General features: G+C 37.6%; 5 protein-coding genes across 6 annotated transcripts; 2 read left to right on the plus strand and 3 right to left on the minus strand.

Moving 5' to 3' along the window:
• Nucleotides 1-94: 94 nt before the first annotated feature.
• LOC139785034 (putative nuclease HARBI1) lies at nt 95-2,426 on the minus strand. 2 transcript variants are annotated; one of them, XM_071724211.1, is made up of 5 exons: nt 2,120-2,426; nt 1,873-1,922; nt 1,466-1,708; nt 473-802; nt 95-271 (listed from the first exon to the last, which is right to left on the minus strand). In XM_071724211.1, exons 3-5 carry the CDS (start codon nt 1,697-1,699, stop codon nt 215-217), a joined length of 621 nt encoding a protein of 206 aa, XP_071580312.1. In that variant the 5' UTR covers nt 1,700-1,708; nt 1,873-1,922; nt 2,120-2,426; the 3' UTR covers nt 95-214. The 2 variants fall into 2 exon arrangements, with proteins under 2 accessions (XP_071580312.1, XP_071580311.1); XM_071724210.1 differs by having other exon boundaries at nt 1,873-1,927; nt 2,120-2,425.
• Nucleotides 2,427-2,481: 55 nt separating this feature from the next.
• LOC139785032 (putative nuclease HARBI1) lies at nt 2,482-4,879 on the plus strand. Its single transcript, XM_071724208.1, has 4 exons — nt 2,482-2,752; nt 2,987-3,560; nt 3,891-4,035; nt 4,205-4,879. The coding sequence occupies exons 2-4, from the start codon at nt 2,991-2,993 to the stop codon at nt 4,630-4,632; spliced, it is 1,143 nt and encodes a 380-aa protein (XP_071580309.1). The 5' UTR covers nt 2,482-2,752; nt 2,987-2,990; the 3' UTR covers nt 4,633-4,879.
• Nucleotides 4,880-4,881: 2 nt separating this feature from the next.
• On the minus strand, nt 4,882-7,765 carry LOC139785033 (uncharacterized). The gene is made up of 7 exons (XM_071724209.1): nt 7,665-7,765; nt 7,240-7,467; nt 6,912-7,100; nt 6,541-6,631; nt 6,092-6,376; nt 5,698-5,786; nt 4,882-5,622 (listed from the first exon to the last, which is right to left on the minus strand). Exons 2-7 carry the CDS (start codon nt 7,441-7,443, stop codon nt 5,515-5,517), a joined length of 966 nt encoding a protein of 321 aa, XP_071580310.1. The 5' UTR covers nt 7,444-7,467; nt 7,665-7,765; the 3' UTR covers nt 4,882-5,514.
• A 5,211-nt stretch (nt 7,766-12,976) lies between these two features.
• Nucleotides 12,977-15,200, minus strand: LOC139785041 (DNA ligase 4-like). Its single transcript, XM_071724217.1, has 5 exons — nt 14,062-15,200; nt 13,760-13,976; nt 13,398-13,646; nt 13,171-13,321; nt 12,977-13,122 (listed from the first exon to the last, which is right to left on the minus strand). Exons 2-5 carry the CDS (start codon nt 13,961-13,963, stop codon nt 12,977-12,979), a joined length of 750 nt encoding a protein of 249 aa, XP_071580318.1. The 5' UTR covers nt 13,964-13,976; nt 14,062-15,200.
• A 5,165-nt stretch (nt 15,201-20,365) lies between these two features.
• On the plus strand, nt 20,366-24,580 carry LOC139785036 (uncharacterized). The gene has a single exon (XM_071724212.1). It carries the CDS (start codon nt 20,366-20,368, stop codon nt 24,578-24,580), a length of 4,215 nt encoding a protein of 1,404 aa, XP_071580313.1.
• The last annotated feature ends 1,104 nt before the right edge of the window (nt 24,581-25,684 follow it).

Consider the following 25,684-nt stretch of genomic DNA (forward strand, 5'->3'; position numbering starts at 1 on the left):
TGCATTCTTAAGGCAATTAGCTGCTTAATACTTTATGCTTAATACGGTTTGTATACTCATCTCATGAGACCTGATAAAATTTCTATTGTATATATAAACTCTAATATTTTATTTATTAAAAAATTTAACATTATTCAACATCTATTTCAGATATAATAGAACTGAGAGCGACATATTCTATGCATATGCAATAGTTTGGAGAGCAGACCTGTTATCAACCACCAAAAAATCGTGCATTCACATTAAGGATCTTTAAATCAGGCTCACCAATCTATAAGAATTAAAACATTGTTAAACCAGATTTTTATTTAAAAAAAACAGATGCATACCGATTTTTTTTCTTAATAAATAATAGGTACCGCTGTGTATAAGACACATTGACAAGGAGAGGGAGAAAGGGAGGAGATAGAGAGAAACAGAATGGAGAGAAATTATTTTGCACACAATAATAGTATTATGTTTGTCTACATACCACTTGAACATTGAGTGTGTGATCACCCCAATGATTCACATAAGCCTCTTCGTGTACGATTGGTCCTTTTATATTGATGTAAGTGCAATCGATAGCCCCAATTGCACCTACAAAGGGTTGAGGAGCATCTGCAAACTTCTCGCGAGCTCTGTGACGATCAACATCCGTCATGGGAAATTTCACCCACCGACGCAGCAATATAGCGTTTATTCCGTCAGTTACTCTTCTTAAACAACGGCTAACAGACGGTTGACTAATAGCAATATCCCACTGCTCTGCGATGGAACCCTGATAACAACCAACGGCGTAGAACCTCAGGGCAGTTAATACCTGTACAAAAAGTAATATACATTAAGGTTCTTGCACACGAAATAACGGCGGTATTTTCGTATATCCGGAAACATCCATTTTCATTTTTATTTAAAACGTTATTACAAACTAAATACCGTACTTTATTCATCAAAATATAGTCTCCATCGATTTGAATGCACTTCTTGCAACATGACCTTCAATGCCTTTCTGTTTTCCAAAACATCATTGCCTCTCGTCCTCCATATGTTCATAAAAAAAGCATTGAAGGGCTTGTATCACGTAGGAAGAAGTGCGTTAAAATAGACTATTTTGATGAAGAAAACATGTATTAGGTTTGTAGTGTAAAAGTTTCAAATAATAAATAAAAATTGCCATTTTGTGCAACAACGTAATAAAAAAAATATATTAAAAATAAACTATTAATATTTTTGAAGAATTTGATCATGAACTTGATAAATCACATTATGTTTCATATTCATTATTTTAAAATCATTATTAACTGTAACACATCATAATAGATAACATATTGTTACATACTATTTAAAATAAGGGCGCGGGCACACGAGCGGTTTGGACCGCGCTGTAAACCGTGCATGCACGAGCGGTTTCTGCCGCGCGGTGGAAACGCACAGTCCAAACCGCTCGTGTGCCCGTGCCCTAAACGTAAACAGCAATACATACCTGAAGTTCAGGAGTCAGAGCATCCACGCGTCTATATTCTAATCTTTCTCTTAAAGCATCTGTTACTTCCATAACTATTTCTGGAGTAACTCTGTATAATTTTATAAATTCTGTTTCGTGAAGATCAAACGGATCGTGTAGCTCTCGCCAATTTTGCCTGTCTATGCGCCTTTCGAACCGTCCTACTCGATGCTCCAAATGTATCAAGTCCCACGCGAGAAATTCTCCTGCCATTTTATAATACTGAAATAAGAATCGTATTTTATAATTTACAATATTTACATATATTACTTAACACAAAGAATAATTAAATATTAAGAGAATATACATATATATGTATATGTGTATGTATTATGTATTATGTATATACATATGTGCTAAAAGTTATTACATTATACCTCAATTACCTTATTCTGTTTGTAACTTATCGGAATGCAATCTTAGGGGGCTTAGGGGCCTATTCTGTAAATGTTAACAATATTATTATGTGCTTAACAGATATAATGTATCGTTTTTTCCCCATTTATAATATTTCTCTTAACCTCAATCTCTTTTCTTTTTAACATTTCTTTCCCTTCAACGGGAAATCTTAACCTGTCTCTTCTCTTTTTACTCTTTTAATATAAAATATGTGTGTGTGGCACTCGATTTCACCTTTTTTTTAAATCCATAATCCTCTTCTTCGAAGAATACGTGGGATGAAAGCCGGGATCAAACAACGGATATTACAATCAATTATTATTAGTTATTCACGTAACGTATATTTTTTGCAAAAAGTACACACGGGGTGCACACTAGTGCAATAAATTCCTTCAAAATGTATCGTTACGGGCGTTTTCGTCACCCCCGGGGGGTGACGATAAAGTTAACGATAGTTTTCGGTCATAACCGATAAGTATCGTTACATATTTGTCGTTACGGGTGTTACAGAATAGCTTTTATGATAATTTATCGACCGACATAGTTAACGACATCTTTTGTTGTCGGTAGCAGGAACAGAATACAGCCCCAGGAGGTCTATTCTGTAACTCCTTAACGACGTTGTAGTTATCGTTAAGTGAGTTTATCGACAGTTTTAACAAAAGTTGTATTCTGTAACTCATCAAAGCGATAGCTGTCGTTAAAATTTGTCGATAAGAAACCGAGTTCTGTCGTTATGCTATCGAGGGGTCTTGAACCCCTCGACTTAGCTTTATCGACACACTTTGACGCGTATATGTCAATGTGTATGTGCAAATATTGTACATAACCTCAGTAATAAAGTGCGACAAAAATTAAAAATATAAGGTAAGAAATTAAAATTATGACTTTTTATTTAACACACATGCATTATCTCAAATTAAAAAAAAATTATAATGTTTGTTATGTAAATTATATGTAAATATGTATATGTATAAGTATCAATACTAACAAGAAATGCAATATAAACATAAATAGTAATTATATAAATAGTAACAAAATAAATATATTTTTAGCATATATTTCTATTATTTATTATTTTCATTGCATTTATAATTTTAGGAATATGGCTGAAGGATATTTAGCATGGAATTTGATGGTTTTGGAAGAAAGAGTAAGAATCATGGAAAGAAAAATTGAAAGAAGATTGTTGCGTGATGCACAAAATCCATTTGAACTTCCAAATAGAGAGTTTTTTGCAAATTATAGACTTAGTAAAGAATTACTAATGGATCTTACAAATATGTTAAGACCACATTTACAACCACTACGTGGAAATGGTTTAGCTCCAGAAGTTAAAGTATTAGTAGCGGTTGAATTCTTTGCTAATGGGAGTTACCAAAGACCAGCAGGAAATCAATGTGAGTTTGCTTTAACTTTAAGTCAACCATCCACCAGTCGTTGTGTACGAAAAGTAGCATGGTTAATAAATAGATATTTATTACGACAATGGATAAAGTTTCCAATGACACAACAAGAAAGAACTGCTGCACGAAACAAATTTGCAAATGCTCGTCAACCATTTCCTGGTGCTATTGGTGCTATAGACTGCACTTATATTAATCTTCTCGCACCACGTTTACATGAAGAGGCATATGTAAACCATCATGGAAATTACTCACTAAATGTACAAGCAGTAAGTACAACCTTGTTCTACATAATTACAATCTATACATTATTATATTTATGTATACTTAGGGTGCTTTCCAGCAAGCAACACAAGTGACACTGCGTAATACAGTGTCCATTAGTGAGACACACTGATATGTTCTCTCTCACATTAGTGGACACTGTGTAACACAGTGTCACTATTGTGTTGCTTGCTGGAAAGCACTATTAACAAATCTGAAAACGTATAAATAACAGTTTTTATTTCTGTTTGTTGCAATGTTAATAATAATCTTTATTATTAATAATAAAAATAATATGTTAATAAAATATATGTATATAATCACATATTTTACAGATAGTCGATCCAGATTTAAAAATATTAAATAGAAATGCACGTTATCCGGGAGCACGACATGATGCATTTATATGGAATGCTTCTCCCATTAGACGAATAATGGAACATTGTTATAACAACGGTGAAAGAAGAACTTTTATAATTGGTATGATTTTTGACTTTGTAATAAGTATTTTAAAAAGAAAAATATATATATACTTATAAATTATATTTTAATGTGTTTATTATATTTTTTATAGTTTTTAAAACTAATTTTTAAGGTATATATTTATTTTGTAGTCTTATTTATTTAATATATTATTTGAATTATATAGGAGATGATGGATATCCGTTGGAACCTTGGTTGATGACACCATTACCTCACTATCCTCCAGATAGTCGACAATTTAGATACAACGAAAGACTTTGTAAAGCACGAGTAGTTGTTGAAAGGTTTTTTGGAGTACTGAAAGGAACATGGAGATGTCTCTCATATCAACGTGTGTTGATGCACGCACCTGAAATTGCCGGACAAATTGTAAATGCGTGCGCAGTGTTGCATAATATGCGACTACATTATCGGCTACCAATGGAAGAAGAAATTAATAACATTCTACGTGCAGCTGAAAATGTATATGTCGAAGATGCAGAAGCAAGAGAAGAAGTGATGAATCAGAGAGGACCCAGAGCTGTTGCACAACGTATACAGAATCAAATAATGCAAGAGTGGTTTCCTAATAATCCATTGCATGAAAATAACTGAAAATATTAATTATTTGTATAATCGCATAATTGTTTAAAAATGTATATATTATGTATATATTAATGTATATATTATTACTACTTTATATATTATTACTAGTTTTATTAGTATGTATATATTATTACTTTATATATTATATATATACTTTATATGTTATTACTTTACATTATAGAGCTAATGTTTTTCATTTACATATGCCTAAAATTTTAGAATATAAAAAAGTAGTGAAAAAAATAAAATTCATAAAAATTGCATCAAGCAACAAAACATATATTTTTTGTCTCTCCTTTTCTGTAATTTCTAGTTATAATATGTATACACACATTACATATTAAAAATAAAATAACATTACATAAGTAACTTTTTGAAAAACATCTTTGGATCATTTTAGAAACACTACGTATTCATTGGGTTCCAAAACGTCCTCTCTGAGGAAAATTTTACTCAATATAATATAATATATGTTATGTGTACTATATATTTCGAGTAAATTTTTCCTCGGAGAGAACGTTTCGGAACCGAACCTAAATGCAATAATACTTAATCATTACATAACAAAACATAAAACATTACATAAGTAACTCTTTAAAATACAAAATAAGGATTGTTTTGGAAACACTACATACTAATTAAGTGCAATCCCAGTGAGAAATACCTCATCAAAACGATATCAAATTGACGTCAAATAGATGAAAATTTCATCGAGTCGAAGGCAATTTGATGTCGATTAAGTGGTCATTTCTCACTGGGATAATATACTTAGGTCAAAATTCATAGTCGTTTCTCAAAATTTGAGTTTATCTTTAGATACGGGTCATTTCATTGGCTACAATGTATCTAAAGATAAACTCAAGTTTTGAGATACGACTATGAATTCGGATTTTAATCTGTTAAACTTTCGTTATTTGTTTCTCTATTTGTAAATTTCTCAATAGCTTGGCCTAATGTAACAAGAGCTTCTGCTTGGAGTTTCATTGCTTCAGCTAACATCTGTAAAAAAAGGATATTATTAAAATAAAAACTAAAAAAAAAATGTTTCGTGTATTTATGAATAAAAATACCAACTCGCATTGCTTCTGCATGTTTATCAGCAATCTTTTCAAATGATTGTCGAGCTTCATGCAATTGCATTCCTAAACGTGTAGAATATGTACCTGTAAATTAAAAAAATAATATTATTATATTAAATGCAGATTTTATATATTTAAGGGCCACTTCACCAAACTCCGGTTAACCTAATCGTTCGTTAAAGGTGCGGCAACATGACAAAATAATTTAATGTGATTAATTGCATTGCTCACATTAAATTATTTTGTCATGTTGCCGCACCGGAGTTTGGTTGAAGTAGCCCTAAGGCTCAGTTTCACCATTTACTTTATTAAACAAAGTTTAATCACAGTCGAGAATAAAGTAAATGAAACTGGACCCTAGACAGATATTAATTTTGTATTATAATTACGTCTTGTACGGATCGATTGTGCACTGGAAGATATGTCTTGTCCACTGGATTGTGCATTAGGAAGAATGTCTTCTAAAATGTTTGTTGATTGTGAAGTAGGTCTGGTTTCTGATTGCAAAGTAGAAGGTATGGTTCTTGATTGCGAAGTAGAAGGTATGCTTGTCGATTGTGAGGTGGAAAGTATGCTTGCCGATTGCAAAGCGGAAGAAATGTTGGACTCATGTGAAAATACTAATATATTTGGCTCATCGAATTTGTCTTTATCCTCCAAATTATTTGTACCATCTAAAAATATATTATATATAAAATATCTTAACTTTATTTGTATATAAGTACTAACATAAATATTACAAAACATAATTTTTTTATACTATAAGAAATAATATAAGAAATAATATAAGAATAAGTAATAATATAAAAAAAGGAATAAAAGAAAAAAGATTACTAACCAGATTCATTTGGTAACTCTGAAATTATTATTGGAACTGGAACATTTCTCAGAACATCTTCATTCCCGGCAGCCAATGTTTCTACAGCATTCTAAAAGTACATATAGTAAAAAATAATTTTTAATGTGTGTTATATTTTAAACATATATACAAAAATACATGGACATAACAAATATATACAACAAAAAATAATTATATGGTTAAATGCAACATGAATCAAAATATTATATGTACTGAAAATTAAAAATAAAAGTTTTAAAGTAAAAATTATTCAATACAAAAAAAAAGTTTAGTTTTTTCTCTGATTGATTAAATTTTACTTTTTTATGTTTAATTTTCAATACATAATTTCATACGATCTGTTAGCTTACAGTATACTCTTCAGGGAAACTATCTGGGACATCTGACAGACCTTGTACATATTCGTGTCCAATGATTCCTAATATCCTTTTGTCTAATTCCGACAATACTATATTTATAGGATTATTTCCTGTTGCTGCTCTGCCTTTTCTTAATTTTTGAACTTTTTCTGATACTTTTGATTTAAGATCTCTCCATGTCTGAAATAAATACCCAACCGTTCAAGTAAAAATATAACAAACTCAATTATTAGTTTATATATATATATATATATATATATATATATATATATGTATGTGTGTATGTGTTTGTGTGTGTGTATGTGTCCTGCATACTTACAATTTTCCAAGATTTATAATCTTTTACTTTTCCATTAGGTGTCAAGGAATTTAGATGTTTTGCTAATTCCTCCCAATTTCCCTGTAAGGTGTTCTTGCCCTCCAATGTATAAAACTTTCCTGATGCCACGTGTGGATGTTGCTCCAAGTACGTGACAAGCGCTTCTATCTGTTGGGATGTAGCTCTTGCCTGTCTTTTTGCCATTTCGATGAGCCAAATATATTATTTCTGTAAATAATATTCTTATCTTAATACTTTAACCTCATTACTGTGTATAAGTATTAACATAATAAATGTACCACGCATAAATTTTAACATATGTATATATACAATTAATTTTTCTTGTCATTTCTTAAAAAGTTTTTAACAAATATGAAAAACAATATTAATTACAATATATTAATCAAAATATGTATTATACTTACAATTTATTTTCTTTTTCTTTTAGTCGGCAGTCGGCATGTCAACATAATAAAACTTGTGCGTTCCTAAACTCATTATAAAAATACTGAGCTTTGATTGGCTGAATGTAACAATCTTTATCTTAGATATTATCTTAAAGAGTTATTTTGAACCGAGTTTTATCGTTTTGATAACGATGTCGCTATCCTATTTTGTATCGATGCCTTGTCGTTAGACAGACTTATAGAATAGCATTATCGTTATAATGTCGCTAGCGCAAGCGACGACTTTCGATATATAACGATAACGACAAAAGATACAGAATAGACCTCCAGAATAGACCTCCAGATCATGTGTTCAATATGACGATAGTAACACATGCTCGCTGAGTATTTACATATGCATTAACACATACATGCATCGCTGTCATTGGCTTGTAGGCATGGCCGAACCTGGAAATCCGGCCAGAATTATCTTTTTTGACAAAGTTAGTGATCCAGTTATGTATAGATATCTGTGACAATATATAATGTATGTATATATAACAAAACTGATGTATTTTTTATAATTAAAATTTTTCTTTTAGTTGATATTATCTACTAATTAATAGAAATAATAAATAATAAAATAAAAATTTAAGCAACACGCCGCAAGCAGACTTTATTGTTGCAAAATTGTCGGCAAAAACATTATATCGTGAAAAGACTTTTTGCTCATGAACAACTTTCTCATTCTTATTAATAGCTTGATAGCTGTTTTTATTTATTATCTATAATAAGAAACACATATTAAAAGTAAATCCAATATACAGGGTGGCCCATTTTAAAAGAGGCAGGCAAATATCTCGAAAAATATGAAACATACGGAAAAACGTTTCAGACAAAAGTTGTTTGGTTCGAAAGGGGACATAAGATGGTGTCATTGGTTTGACCTTGGATGGTCGTTTAAAGCTCACGTGAACGACACCTTTAATTTCTTAAATGGAAACCCCTATTTTTCAATGCATATTCTTGTAGCTAATCTCGAGAGCTTTTCAAAACACTATAATAAAGTATTTTTTCATTAAGAACTTTTGGAATTATAAGGCTTGAAAGTTCTAGTATTTTGACATAAAATACAAAATATTTTGTAAAACATTAAGTTTTCGGTAATGTTACCTTAATACTTTTATACACAGAATAATGAGACAAATCAATTGGTATAAAAAAAGGCATAGTTCCTTTAAAAAAAAAAATGTAATTTACAACACGCATCTGCATACTTTTTCTTAAAAGCAACTATGTCTTTTTTTCATACCAATTGATTCGTCTCATTATTCTGTGCATAAAAGTATTAAGGTAACATTACCGAAAACTTAATATTTTACAAGATATTTTATATTTTATGTCAAAATACTAGAACTTTCAAGCCTTATAATTCCAAAAGTTCTTAATGAAAAAATACTTTATTATAGTGTTTTGAAAAGCTCTCGAGATTAGCTACAAGAATATGCATTGAAAAATAGGGGTTTCTATTTAAGAAATTAAAGGTGTCGTTCACGTGAGCTTTAAACGACCATCCAGGGTCAAACCCTGTATGCATCTCCTTGAAGTTTTCATGTATACACAAATATTTAAAAAAAAATTGAGTACTATTGCATATTCTTGAGACCAAATCAAGTCAAAAAGTCCTGTATCACTTTTCCTTCCAACAAACAATTATCGAGATATCATAAGCTAAATATTGAAAAAGTTACCAAGTTTCTTTGACCATCTCAAAAAGTATTAGGCAAATAGAAAAATTTTTCAGAACAAAAGTTGTTCAAACTAATTAGAAAAAGATGGTACAATAAAAAATAGGGATTTCCATTTAACTTCAGCTCTATTGGGCTTAACAGTGGCTTTGGACTCAAAATCTCTAATAAGACCTATTGATCCCCTTTGAACCCTCCAATCCTCTACTTTTATCTGAAAATTTTTTCTTTAAAATGTATTGTTCAAGAGATATTTGAGATCGTCATTTAAAATGGGACACCCTGTATATACTGTATACTGTATATGTCAGCAATATCCAAAGTATGAATCGTGAAAGTTTTCAGAATATTAAATTACTTTGTTACTTTGCCTCTGTACAAACTTGCAAGCGCATGCCCTTTCTGACTAGGATTTCAATAAATCTGCCGTACAATAATTAAAATATTTAATAACAATTGATATTACTTACTGCTACGTCGTTTCTTATTATTCTTATTATTCTTATTATTCTTATTATTCTTATTATTCTTATTATTCTTATTATTCTTATTATTCTTATTATTCTTATTATTCTTATTATTCTTATTATTCTTATTATTCTTATTATTCTTATTATTCTTATTATTCTTATTATTCTTATTATTCTTATTATTCACTGATATATCCTTTTCAGGAAATTCGGTTCCTACATTCTTACGTTGTTGAACTTGGAAGGAAATATCCTCCATATTTCTTTCCTCATCCTCAGATTTATTATCATATATGTCATTATTTTTATCCATATTATCGTTATCATCGCTATGGTCACTATTATTAAAATTCTCGTCGTCTTCTTCTTCATTTTCTTTTTCAGTGCCGCCTTGTGCTGCTTCTAAGAATTGTGTCATGCGTATTATCTCCAGTTCAGGTATTGGTTGCCGATAATGACTCTTGTGTATATTTTTATCATGCCCCATAAAATTTGCCAAATCGGTGACTTGATCTTCGGATAAATTTAAAGTTATGCAACATGTGGCAATATGTTTACGCAGCTGTGTACCTCTTAAAGAAGATGGTAGTTTTGCGCCACAATCTTTAGAAAATTTACGTAATAAAACACATGCGCGTAAATATTTAAAGCGCTTTTTATTGTCATTTGGAATTCCAAATAAAAATGGATTTTTCGATGGTACTTTGGCATTATCTCGATGTTTTAAAATCATCTGTAGACATGTAGAATGTAAAATAACAAGCACAGTACGCATCAGTTTGCCACGAATTGCAAATATCACATATTTTTTAACTTTCTGAAAAAATAAAATGCAATTAGTGATTGTTTCTATTAAAAATTGTTATCTATACTTGTGTTCTAATGATTACTATTACAATCATAAAAGTAAAATATGTGTATATATGTATATATAAAGGTGTAAAAGCCATAGTGGTGTAAGTCAAATTTTGTAAAAATTGTAAATATTGACTCGTGTGCACAGATGCAATCTATACAATATATAAATTGCATCTATGCACACGATTCAATGTTTAAAAAAATTTAACTTACACCACTATGGCTTTTACTCCTCCTATGTTCATATATATCCTCCGTATGTTCATATATATATATATATATATATATATATATATATATATATATATATAATAAAATTGATAATTTTAATAATTATTATATTAAGGTATATTAAAGTTTTTCATAAAAGACACGAAATAGTCAAATTAAAAAAAAATGTAAATTATAAATATCGCACATAACAATAATTTTTCGAATATAAAATGGATTGTTTTTATTTTTACAATAGACTATATAATTAGCATTCACAGTAAAGTATAACATTTATTTAAATATTTATATCTATTAATTATTAAAGTAAAGAACTATATTTGTTAAATTTTATCTTTATAGGTACGTATTTTATTAACATCAAAAATCTCAGAGCAATACAATTAATTTAAATCATTTGCCTTGTTCTGAAGTGACAATTAGAAAGAAATCAACAATGAGCTAATCTAATGATAGAATTAAATAATGTTGATGGATTATTATTATTATCAGAATTATTAATTTATTTATTTTTTTATTATTACAAATATTACATTACTTATTGGAAAGTTTTATTTTAGTATAAAATAACAAAATATTATTTAAGTTTTAGAATAGTTTACAGTTTAGTAAAAGATTGTTCCGTAATTTCTGTCGCGATCGCGGTCAATACCATACGGTGACGCCATCCGTCAGACGCCCTCAGAACAAAGGGATTTCGCGCTTCTCCCCGCGTCAACCCTGACCGCGAAGTTTTCCCGACGTGCATCGATCCGTCATGCCGTGATCGCATGATCACGGAAACACGGCTGATTGGTCGATGCCCGTCACGGACCCGAAAGCTCCCGAAACGCGAGAGCTCCGGGACCAGTAGTAGTATCACGTACTCCGGAACACGAGGAGGTACACCGCAAGGATGCCAGACTCGCGGTTTTTGCCAGCCACAGCCAGCCAGTGGTGGGGATGGGCAGAGATGCCAACTTTACGGTTCAGCAGCCAGCTTCGAGCGTCGAGCGGTAGAAGAGGATAGACAGATCTGCTGTCTTCTTCTTCTCTCTTGGCTATTGGCTATGCGATTTCGGATCTCGTGAATGCCGAGTTGACGAGGCGACCAGACGACGCGTGACATTATATCGGCGCGCGACATTAATTATCGATGTATTTTCCTACATATTAATAAATCTAAAAAATCATTTAATAAAAAATTATTATATACATTGTTTTACACGTTAATACATATAATTAAAATTTGAATTAAAATATAAAAATCGACTCTTGGCCAAAATGTACGCTTTTTTATTTAAAAAGAATCTATTTAACCCTTAGCCCGCATACGTTTTTTTGGCACCTTTACGCCGCCAACCTGGGTCGTTTTCGTCCTGACGTTTTTTTTTAGTGTTAAAGTGTTACAAAAAATCTGAAAAAATTCATGGAGGTAATTCAAACCTTCAATTTGAAGTATCAATCATAAAATTATAAACAATTTAATTTTTTCACATAATTTGTATTAAAGTCTCTCTATACCCGTTTTCAAAAGTTACAACTACATTTGATTTTGGCCCGGACGAAAACGACCCAGGTATACGGGCTAAGGGTTAACAATCTCTATTTAAAGAATTAATTTCAGCACAATGATATTATTAAGCACTAAAAAAAATTATAATTTATACTATTCTTCTTTCTGTCATTGAATTTATTTGCCATTAAATGTATAACGTACATATTGTTTCTCAACGGAAACTGCGAAGAAGTGGTCTCTTCCGTCAGGAGGAAAATGTATATATATATGCATGTATATACACACAGCAAGTTCCTTTACACATTTATATTCTAGAAGCGATCGAGATGTCTATTATAAACAAGATTTGTTACGTTTTTAATTTTTAAGCGTGATATGTACAATATTTATTACACGCTTATGCTTTTTAAGCGTAATATCTACTACGGGCAAGATTTGCTATTATAAAAATATAAAAAAAATCTTATTAATCTAATAATAGCTAGGGTATTATAATAGGGTATATTTATAATTAAACAACTAGCAATATACATATATACATCTTTATTAATCAATCAGGTAATCTGTAATGTCACAAATTCGGCCATTTTGGAAACATTCCTCGATCCATTTACACTTGACAATTTTTATAGATGTTTGCTCGCGTGCATTAATGTTTCTTACAATAGTGCATGTCTCATCGCTTGTGTCTTCTACAAACGCATGCGTAACGGAATTATCAATTTGGTCTTTAACTGTACCTGACATGAAACGGAATTTATAGTTAGCATGATACGATCGATTCCCAAAGAATCCAATTATATCTCTAAACAGAGAATAAGGCGATGGACCGCCGAATAATTCCTTGTCCATCTCTTTTTCCTGCTCACTGGTTAACTGGTTGTCTGCAAGCTAAATAATTTGCACGATTAGATTAGTGCGATAATTTATATATATATATTTAGTAATAAACGTTAATTTCAAGTACCTCGTTCGTCATCTTGGCGAGTGAACGCTTCAAACTTTCTTCAGTTGCGTAAACAGAAAAATGGTCGTAATATTCATCATAGTTTTCTGCAAGTTTCTGTCTAGTACTGTCCCGACTGCATAACAATTCCCACGGTAAAAAATTGTCTGACGAAGCCCAGTCGGAGTCGGATTGATTGGTGACACGTTGAAACCAATCCAAAGTTACAACATCGTATTTCTTACTGTTTATAACTTCCAAAGCTCGTATCTGAAAAAGGAATTTGTTCTATTAGTTCGATAACTATTGCATGTTCAACTATTCAAGCTTGAGTTGCGCGATAACATAGCAGAAAAAAAAATATATATATATATATTTCCTACCGTTCTATTATTGCCTACTATCACGCAGAAAGTATTCCTCATAGGATTCTGCACAATTTTTGCGCTATGCTGCTGCAGTATTTCTTCAATCTGCTCTTTCGGCAATTCATCGGTGCCATTAGTCACGCAAATTTCCTTGCCTTCTAATCGTCGCGTGAGTACTACGCGCTGGCGCTTGCTGTACTGAGCGTACTGGCTGTACATCTCGCTGTCTTTTCTAGATAGATAGATAGAAAATCATAAGTAACATAATTTCGGTATCCAATATGCTGTCAAATAATAATAAATTGTTTGTAACTGACCTCGCCTTAATTCAAAATCCCGGGTCTGGCAAAGCGATGCAGAGGTGGCTGCAAATGCAATATGCGATCGCGCACGTGTTCGAGCCGGCCTGTCGCGACGCGTGAAACACTTTCAGATCCGTCACTGACGCCAGATTAGTATGAATCTTGGTACGATTCGCTCCAGTGAGTTTGTCCGCCCTCTCGATGTCACCTGTATTCCAATCCGCCCAATAAATGTAGTCCCGATACTGCGTAACACTGAACGGATAGACACGATGTCAGCCCAGTACAATTTGCGCCCAATATAGTCAATTGTCAGACCGTTCGCCCGGCTGATATGCAAAACGATCACTTGCCGCCCTCTCGATACTGCCGGTATTAGCAACCTCCTTTACCCACCCACCGATCTACCTCACGCGATGAGCCGTCTCGAATTTTCATTTGTTTTTCTAAGTTAGAAACTGTCATTTCGGAATCAACCGTCTTGCCGTTGATCAGCTTGTCGCCTTATTTTGAGTTCGCAAATTAATAATATTGACATAAGGTATTTCACACACACAATACACATACACATATAATACACATACACACGGAAAGAGAGGGTTTTATTAAGTCGCTGAATACTGTGGGAGTGACGAACCACGGGGTCCTGATTTCTTTCTGTGACACACTACATTTTTACTATTATTTATATATATATTGCATTTTTTTTGTATAAAAGGATGTGTAACGAACCGACGAAAAGACGTAAGCGAAGCTTTTCAGAAGCTTGGCTTACTGATGATCGTTACAAATCTTGGGTACGCAAAGTACCATCCGATAATACGCTTTATTACTGCAGTATATGCAATAAAAATTTTTCCTGCAATGCAACACATATTTCAAAACATCCGGATTCTGCGTCTCACAAAAAAAATATTGCGAAAAATTTACCATCAAGTAATGATGATAATAATTTGTCAATAAAAAATTTTTGTAAATCATGGTTACATATTGAGCAATATAAATGTTGGTTACGCGAAGTGCCACATGATCCAAGTTTATTTTATTGTTTAATTTGCGATAAATCTATTGCTTGTAGCTCAAAAATCAATTATCACGCGAAATCGAAAACACATATTGACAAATGTAAGAGTAGTTGTAGTGAAATAAATAAATCCAATAAAGATTCGAATACGCAAACTAATGAATCACGGACATTTGATGAGCTTGTAAAAGAAGCGGATATTAGATATGCCGCATTAATCGCTGACATAAATATTCCTCATCAAAATGCAAAAAAAATTCTTGAATTCTTTCAATACCAAGGAAAAAATCCTGATGTTTTGGAAAGCATGAGCATGGGTCGTACAAAATGTAAAAACATTATTACTAACGTTTTGTGCCCAATTGAGACGGAACGTGTCGTTGACAAGATTCAGAACACAAAATTTACAATATATGTAGACGAAACATCTGACATTTGTAATGATAAATGGATGACTTTCCTCGTTCGATACGTTGACCCGGAGACATTAGATATTCGCTCGCAGTTAGTTAAATTAATTGATATCGATGCCAAAGATTCCAGCGCGGAGAAGTTGTTTTCTGCATTTAAATGTGAAATGTTAAATTTACAGATACCATTTTTAAATATTATTTCCTTGTCATGCGACAATGCGTCAGTCATGACAGGGAAACATTTATCATTCAAAAAAAAATTGGAAGAAGTATGTCCACATTTATTAACACTTTCATGCCCTTGCCATTCTTCCGCGTTAGCAGCGCATGCTGCATGCAAAAAAATACCCGCATTTTGCGATGAATTTGTAAAAAAAATTGTTAGTTACATTAACAGCAGTCCAAAACGTACGGCTATTTTTCGTGAATTTTGCGAATGTTTCCAAGAAACAAATCGCAAATTATTAAAATTATCTGATACACGCTGGCTTTCTCACCACGCATGTGTAGTAAGACTTCTGGAATCTTGGGATACAATTAAACATTTTCTTAACGAAAATGTTGTGAGCGAAAAAACACAGTCTGGAGAACATCTATTGTCTATAATGGGTAATGTAGAGACAAAAGCTTATTTTCTTTTTTTAAAATATATTTTAAATTTTTTCAACGCGTTTAATGCATTTTTACCAAGCATTAGAAACGCGAATTCATTTATTGCAGCCAAAATCTGTAAAGTTTCTTTATGAAATCTGCCGAAATTTTTTGAAGGATAAGCACTTAAAACCATTCTGTATAAACATAGAGTTCTCTCTAAAGGAGAATCAAAAAGTTCTGAATAAAGTTAGTTTAGGATCAGAATGTGATGAATACCTTGACGAATTAATGACGCAAGGGCACAAAGACGCAGTGACAACTGTTAAAGAGAACTGCTTGACGTTTTATGTGACTGCTGCAGAAGAAATTCGTAAAACCTTTGTTACCTGTGAATGATTTATTTTTATCAAAATTACAAGTGTTTGAACCTTCTGTAAGTTTATTCGATACTGATAGAGAAACATCATTTAATGATGTTTCTTTCGTAGCTAAAACTATCGGCGGTTTTGATCAAGTTGCTTTAAAAAAAGAATGGATTGCATTGCCGTTAGATTATACAATAAAGGAGAAAGAAAGTCTTTCTACATTAAATTTCGATAATATGTGGAAAATAATTTTGCAATGTCAGCACTCAAATAATATTGCTAAATATCCAAGCTTAACAAATGTTCTGAATGCTGTCCGATCACTTCCAAATTCAAATGCCGATGCAGAGAGAATGTTTTCCACCTTAACTAACTTAAAAACGAAAAATCGCAACAAACTTTCGTCGGGTACCGTTAATGCCATTTGCGTTTTTAAGTCAGCATTGAGGGCAAAAGGAGAAACATCTTTAAGCATGACGATTGAAGACAAACATTTGTCTCTTATGTCGGCGGACAAATTATACGCTAGTGCTGTTAAAAAAGACTACAGTACTTTAAGGTTGCATGCTGCGGATGATTAAATCCCAGGTAGCAAACACAAGTCATTTTGACGTCAAATTTTGGTCCTTTACTGACCATTCCTGACGTCACTAACTGACGGCATAATGACGTTAAAATGACGGTCTAATGTCACAGACAATTGACATCATTTTCTGACGTCTTATTAACTAAATTATTAACAATTTTTAATTTTGTCATTCCTTCGGCTATAATTGGCACACAATCGTGACGATTCGACCATTGGTTTTGGTCCTCGTCGTCAAGACGTTAATAATCTTTGATACTTATATATAAGCATCTCATATTTAAAATAATTTAAAATTGCGAAAAATATTACCTCAGCCAGGGTTCGAACCTAAAACCTCCCTCATTCCGTGTAGGGCGTCGTACCAATAAAAGTATCAAAGATTATTAACGTCTTGACGACGAGGAGCAAAACCAATGGTCGAATCGTCACGATGATTGTGTGCCAATTAATTATAGCCGAAGTAATGAAAAATTTATTTGTTTATTATAATGGCAATTTACGAATGTACTTTAGGTTTTATTATACACCGCGGCTGAATATCGGTGTCTCTATCTTATTATTGTTTAGTGTGTTATTGCGATAAATATTACCACATGCCTCAGTGGTCAAATTGGTACGACACCCTACACGGAATGAGGGAGGTTCCAGGTTCGAACCCTGGCTGAGGTAATATTTTTCGCAATAAATTTAATAATTTAATTTAATTTAAATTATTTTAAATATGAGATATGCTTCTATATAAGTATCAAAGATTATTAACGTCTTGACGACGAGGACCAAAACCAATGGTCGAATCGTCACGATGATTGTGTGCCAATTATAGCCGAAGGAATGAAAAATTTATTTGTTTATTATATTGGCAATTTTATCTATAAAAGACATCACGCTTCAAAATGATAAGCGTGTCAAACATCTTGTCCGTAGTAAACATCACGCTTAAAAATTACAAGCGTAAGAAATCTTTCCGTAATAGCCATCTCGATCGTTTGTAGAATATAAATGCATGTGTAGTGTACACATACACACACACACACACACACACACATACACCCAGGGAAATGTAAAAAATTATTTTTACATTTCCCTCCTGACGGAAGAGACCACCACCTTCTCGCGGTTTCCGTTGAGCAACAATATGTACGGTACGTTATACATTTAATGGAAAATAAATTCAAAAACAGAAAAAATAACAGTATAAACTATAATTTTTTTCAGTATTTAATAATATCATTGCGCTGAAATTAATTCTTTAAATAGAGATTGTTGAATAAACAGATTCTTTTTAAATAAAAAAACGTACATATTGGCCAAGAGTGGATTTTTATATTTTAATTCAAATTTTTGTATTAACATGTAAAACAATGTATATAATAATTTTTTAGATTTATTAATAGAAAAATACATCGAGATAATTAGTGTCGCGCGCCGATATAATGTCACGCGTCGTCTGGTCGCCTCGCCAACTCGGCATTCACGAGATCCGAAATCGCATAGCCAATAACCGAGAGAGAAGAAGAAGACAGCAGATCTGTCTATCCTCTTCTACCGCTGACGCTCGAAGCTGGCCGAAGCCAGCCGAAGCGCTCGGCTGCGTTGCTGAGCCGTAAAGTTGGCATCTCTGCCCATCCCCACCACTGGCTGGCTGTGGCTGGCAAAAACCGCGAGTCTGGCATCCTTGGTACACCGCCGTGCGTCCGTTCTATTTTCCGTTTCACGCGGGCAAATTCCGTCGTGCATACGGCTCACTTGCTCGTCCCGAGCACCGCTGATTGTCTCGCGCCGATCGTGCGTCCGCAGCAATCCACCCTCGCTACCGCGAGCGGTGAAACATCGCGTATAAGTCGCGCCGCGCCTCGCCATTGTACGTTCGATCGTCTCGATCGCTTCGACAAATTGTGAACAGTCTCGCGCCCGGTGTTACGAACTAGTGCGACTGCATCATAACGCCTCAAGGGCGTTTCGATAAGTGCAAGCTAAAAGTGCGCTTCCGAATTGCCATCGCCTCCGCGATCAGCCGAACATATTCGCGTCGCGGATGATTAGCGCGCCAAACCATCCTCACATCACGTGCGCGCCGAGTGTCGCGCTTACACTTTACGAGTGCGTTTACCATAACTGTACAATATTAAACTGACTACTCAAATATATTTTGTGCTTGCTCTATAACAAAAGTTCCGTGTGTTCATTTCCTGCACGTCGGATCCCTGTCGGGGTCGACTCGGCATCTTACTCCAATTGGCGAACCGGAGTTACGCCCGGATCGAAGATTCGCCAACATAATTTCTGGTCCTTCGAGCCGGATCGGCGTGCTACTGTGCCATTCACAAATTAACGGACACTTGCAAAAATGGAGGAGCTCATGGCGCAACAGAAGGTAACGATCCACGCGATCGAACGAGCTCTGGACAACTTTAAGAAGATCGGCAAGGCGAATTACACGATAGGAGTGGTCCGCAACCGATTGCAGCAGGTCAACGATCACTTCGCTCGCTTCGAACGACTTCACGGTCAGATCATGGCCGCAGCTTCCAACGAGTTCATCATGACGGACCGGTACTTCACCGAGGATCGATTCGACAAGTGCGAGGCGGCCTTTCTGACTGCATCCGACTACATGGCCGAGTGGATGAGCAGACTGGAGTCGCCGCCGCCATCTCAGGAGTCTTCAACCGTAAGCCCACATCATCCCAGCGCATCGCCGCGGTCCGCGTTCCATCTTCCGCGTATTAATCTTCCTAAATTTACAGGGGAGTTTCGCGAGTGGGAAGCGTTTCGCGATCAGTTTACTGCGTTAATTATAGACAATCGCGACTTGTTAGACGTTACTCGTCTGCAGTATTTGCATTTGTGTGTCAAAGGTGAGGCCAGCGATGCTATCCGCAATCTGGCATTGACTGACGCGAATTTCAAAATCGCTTGGAAATTATTGTTATTGCGATATGACAATCGCCGTCGTTTGGTGCATGATCATTTGCACGCATTTCATACGCTTCCCCAAGCGACTTCTGATTCCGCAGTGGCTCTCACCGCGTTGCGCAATAAAGCGAACATAGCGATACAATCGTTAAGGAATCTCGGTCGGTTTGTTGACACTTGGGACGACATTTTGGTTTATTTGCTCGCTCAAAAACTTGATAAAGGCACACGGAAGGCCTGGGAATTGAAACTTGGCGATACATTAGAGTACCCCACATATGATCAACTTGATAGATTTCTTATATCTCAAATACGGGCGCTCGAGAATATTCTCCCGGCTTCGTCTCCTGCCAAGGGCAGTAAATAAAATTCCTCTGTTCAGAGTCACGCAGCGAGCGCAAGTTCGACCAAATGTCCCATGTGTCAAAAGACGCACTTCTTGTCCGCGTGTCCGGACTTTCACAATAAAAGCGTCGCTCAACGGCGTGATCTCGCGAAGAAATATCGTTGCTGTTTCAATTGCTTGAGCACGCGGCACATTCGTGATGCGTGTTCAAGCAAAAACACGTGTCGTCATTGTCAGCAGAAGCACCATACATTACTTCATGCTGCCGATGCAAACAATAATAGTTCGACAATTGAGAGCTCACCTTCATCTACGGAAACGAAAACAGACTTCACTGACGAAGTCACTTCGCATTTAGTGTCTCACACCAGCTTTTCGAAATCAAATATTTTATTAGCAACGGCCTGGATCAAGGTGAGCGGGCTCAACGGTCGACATAGTATCGTCCGCGCGTTATTGGATCAGGGTTCCGTTACAATTCTGATCACCGAACGTTTAGCTCAACGATTGCGTTTACCGCGCACGCGCGTCTCCGTCTCTATCACTGGGATCGGCGAGACGGCTGCCACTGCACGCAGCGCAGCTATAGTTCACGTGTCAGCGCGTGACGGCACGGGCCCGTCGCCCTCCGTCTCCGCTCTTGTTCATAAGTCGCTCACGACTTATGTTCCGCAACGCGTTCCGGATATAACAAACTTGTCGCACATTCGAAAACTTCCTCTCGCTGATAGCGATCCGACTAGCGCGGCGTCGATTGACGTAATTATCGGCGCTGATTTATACGGCGCGATCTTACTGCCGGAAGTACGTAATCGCGCACCTCATGAGCCCGTTGCTCAGAATTCGATATTTGGATGGTTCCTATCGAGACCGATGCCTATGCCGTCACAGTCACGACCGGCTCGCATTCAAACGCACCACTGCACGGTGCTCTCGGAAATCTCCGATCAACTGAAACGGTTCTGGGAGATCGAAGAGCTCCCTCAACAAACGCATCTCTCACCGGAGGAGATTAGATGCGAAGAACATTTCGTGTCGACACATTCGCGTGCCCCCAATGGGCAGTATATCGTACGGCTGCCGTTTAAATCGGGGCCCCCTATCGACATTGGCGAATCAAAATCGTCGGCAATCGCGTTGTATTCGCGTCTCGAGTCGCGGTTAAAAGCGAATCCCGACCTCGCAAGGGAATACCACGACTTCTTGGCGGAATATGAGCGTCTTGGCCACATGACCAAGGCGCCCCTCGACGACCCTCCGGATCGTCAAGTCACATATATACCGCATCACGCAGTTGTACGCGAGAATAGCGCGACAACTCGGTTACGCGTTGTCTCCAACGCCTCTCAACTAACCTCCAATGGTCTCTCCTTGAACGACCATCTAATGATTGGTCGCAAATTACAACCCGAATTATCGTTCATTATCTTGCGATGGCGTCAATTTCGGTTCGTTTTCACTGCCGACATCGCCAAGATGTATCGCCAGATTCTCGTCCACAAGGAAGACGCTCATTACCAAAGAATCTTATGGCGACCAGACCCACACGGTCCCCTGATAGCATACCTATTGCTGACCGTCACTTACGGTACCGCAAGCGCGCCGAACGCGGCTCTTCGCGTAGTTGAGCAAGTCGCCGAAGACGAAGGCTCTGAATTCCCTCTTGCCGTCCCGATATTACAGCTTCACACGTACGTCGATGACGCGGTGTTCGGCGCCGATGACATACCGCTCGCGCTTCAGACGCGAGATCAAGTAATTTCTCTTTTGCAACGAGCAGGATTTCACCTCCGTAAATGGGCGAGTAACAATCCTTTATTGCTCGACGGCATCGATCCGAAGGATCACGGCCTTGCGTCCGCCAAAACGCTCGATGCTGACGAACGCCTTAAGATACTAGGCATCAAGTGGCATCCTCATACGGACGTTTTTCAGTTTGATGTCACACTCGCAGAGTTGCTTCCCGACACGAAGCGCTCCATACTTTCGACAATAGCGCGACTTTTTGATCCTCTTGGTTGGATGGCTCCCGTAGTCATCACCGCAAAAATCTTAATGCAGCAACTCTGGCTGCTTCGATGCAAATGGGACGATGTGATGCCTGAAAATCTTCTCCGTCAGTGGAGAGATTATTATTCTCGATTACCATTATTGCGACAACTCACCATTCCGCGTTGGACCGGCTACGGTTCCGACACTCTCACCGCGGAGATTTATGGGTTTGCCGATGCTTCCGCCTCAGCATACGGAGCGGTTGTGTACTTAAAGGTTACGCATTTTGACGGAACGGTAGACATTACGCTACTTCTCTCGAAGTCCAAACTAGCTCCGCTCAAGCCCATGAGTATTCCTCGGTTAGAGTTACTCGCCGCGGTTCTGCTCGCGCGTACTATCGCCGCCGCGCGATCTGCGCTCACTATCGCTATTCACATTTACCACTGCTGGACCGATTCAAAGGTCACTAAAGCCTGGCTCTCACAGCCACCCTCGCGTTGGAAAATGTTCGTCGCAAATCGGGTGCATGAGGTGCAAACTCTGTTGCCGAATGTCGAATGGCATCACGTGCCATCCCCGCAAAATCCTGCAGACCTCGTCTCGCGAGGCGTCAAACCCGAAGCTCTGATTGCCCAATCGCTATGGTGGACAGGGCCAGCCTGGCTCAAATTATCGTCCGGTCACTGGCCCTCAGAGCCTCCGTCAAATTCTAACGAATCGCTACCCGAAGAGCGAACTCACGTGCCCGTGCACATCGTGCAATCGTGTGATCCCTGGGATCTCGATAAAAAATTCTCTTCATGGAACAAACTGGTGCGCGTCACCGCCTATATAATGCGATTCACTCAACGCGCTCGCGCTGCGAATCGCTCTAAATCCGTCAAGGCAACGTCAAGTCCCGCGTCGATATTGCTTCTCCCGGAAGAAATTGATTGCGCGCGCGAATCCTGGCTCAAACAGATTCAACAAATGCTATTCCCCGTGGAATACGCGCAATTAAAGTCAACTCAGCGAATTTCAAACAGCAGTAAACTAATACCGTTAAACCCGTTCCTAGATAAAAGCGGGCTCATTCGAGTCGGAGGCCGACTCCGACATTCGACATTTCCGGACGAAAAGAAACACCCGGTTGTGCTCGCCGCACATCCGTTGGTCGCCGCGTTAATACGCGACACTCATCTCCGCGCCCTTCACGCCGGGCCGCAATTAACGCTGCACCTGCTACGCGATCACTACTGGATCTTGCGCGCGCGTCAAACGATCCGCGCGGTCCTTCATAAATGTGTGAAATGCGCTCGGGAAAGCGCCAAGAACGCACATGAGTTAATGGGCGATCTTCCTTCATGTCGCGTTACGACGGCGCCTCGCACGTTTCTACATTGCGGGGTGGATTATGCCGGTCCAATACTGGTTAGATCTACGCCCGGTCGAGGCCACAAATCACGGAAGGCGTATATCGCGGTGTTCGTCTGCATGACGGTCAAGGCGACTCATTTGGAGTTAGTTAGCGATTGTACGACTCCCGCGTTTATCGCTGCATTCGATCGATTTTGTGCACGTCGCGGCGTTCCCAGTGACATGTACTCGGACAACGCGACTACGTTTCACGGCGCTCAGCGCGAAATCTCCGTCGCGTGGACTGAGGCCACTCGCGATCCGAATTTCCAAAATCAAATTGCAACCCAAGGCATGCGTTGGAACTTCATTCCTCCGTCCGCGCCGCACTTCGGCGGACTTTGGGAAGCGTGCGTCCGCAGCGTCAAGTTTCACATAAAGCGCGTCATCAGGGCGCACACGCTTACATTCGAGGAGCTCAGCACGCTCCTATGTAAAATCGAAGCGTGCTTAAATTCGCGACCGATCGCTCCCGTCTCAGACAATTTTGATGACTACTGTACAATGACACCGAGTCATTTCTTAATCGGCTCAGCGCTAACGAGAGCACCCGCACCCTCGTTCCTCGACGAAAAGGAAACGCGTTTCACTCGCTGGCAATTGATTAACCAGATGCGTGATAGCTTCTGGAAGCTCTGGTCAAACGATTACCTCCATACATTACAGCAACGCCCCAAGTGGCGTCAAATTCAAAATTTAGCTCGAGTCGGACGCTTAGTACTACTGCGTAACCCTCTCGCTCCTCCGAGCAGATGGGAATTAGGAAGGATCGTGGAGTGTCACCCCGGCGAAGACGGACTCACGCGAGTCGTCTCAGTCAAAACGGCGCGATCCACGTATAAACGTGCCGTAGTCAAGTTGTCATTTCTGCCGGTCGACTTAAACACCCCGGAGTGACCTTCTTCGATACCTATGCGATAAGAAAACTGTAAATATTTGTAAATATCATTTTTTGTATACATTGTTCATTGATTTAAGTTACAGCCCTCGCAGTGCTCTGCAAGGCGAGCTGCTCGAAATCACCGTTCATCACGGCGGGCGGCTCCTGATGTTGCGAATGTTGTTCGCGGCGGGCGGTTATGTTCCGTAATTTCTGTCGCGATCGCGGTCAATACCATACGGTGACGCCATCCGTCAGACGCCCTCAGAACGAAGGGATTTCGCGCTTCTCCCCGCGTCAACCCTGACCGCGAAGTTTTCCCGACGTGCATCGATCCGTCATGCCGTGATCGCATGATCACGGAAACACGGCTGATTGGTCGATGCCCGTCACGGACCCGAAAGCTCCCGAAACGCGAGAGCTCCGGGACCAGTAGTAGTATCACGTACTCCGGAACACGAGGTGGTACACCGCCGTGCGTCCGTTCTATTTTCCGTTTCACGCGGGCAAATTCCGTCGTGCTTGCTCGTCCCGAGCACCGCTGATTGTCTCGCGCCGATCGTGCGTCCGCAGCAATCCACCCTCGCTACCGCGAGCGGTGAAACATCGCGTATAAGTTGCGCCGCGCCTCGCCATTGTACGTTCGATCGTCTCGATCGCTTCGACAAATTGTGAACAGTCTCGCGCCCGGTGTTACGAACTAGTGCGACTGCATCATAACGCCTCAAGGGCGTTTCGATAAGTGCAAGCTAAAAGTGCGCTTCCGAATTGCCATCGCCTCCGCGATCAGCCGAACATATTCGCGTCGCGGATGATCAGCGCGCCAAACCATCCTCACATCACGTGCGCGCCGAGTGTCGCGCTCACACTTTACGAGTGCGTTTACCATAACTGTACAATATTAAACTGACTACTCAAATATATTTTGTGCTTGCTCTATAACAAAAGTTCCGTGTGTTCATTTCCTGCACGTCGGATCCATGTCGGGGTCGACTCGGCATCTTACTCCAATTGGCGAACCGGAGTTACGCCCGGATCGAAGATTCGCCAACAAAGATGAAAGAAAATATTTTACATAATTTACACAATTTTTTATATTATTTTTTTACAATATTTTTATT

This window comes from Temnothorax nylanderi, unplaced genomic scaffold (assembly GCF_030848795.1).
Source record: "Temnothorax nylanderi isolate EJ_2023f unplaced genomic scaffold, tnyl_v1.0 TNYL_tig0727_pilon, whole genome shotgun sequence".
Taxonomy (NCBI): Eukaryota; Metazoa; Arthropoda; class Insecta; order Hymenoptera; family Formicidae; genus Temnothorax; species Temnothorax nylanderi.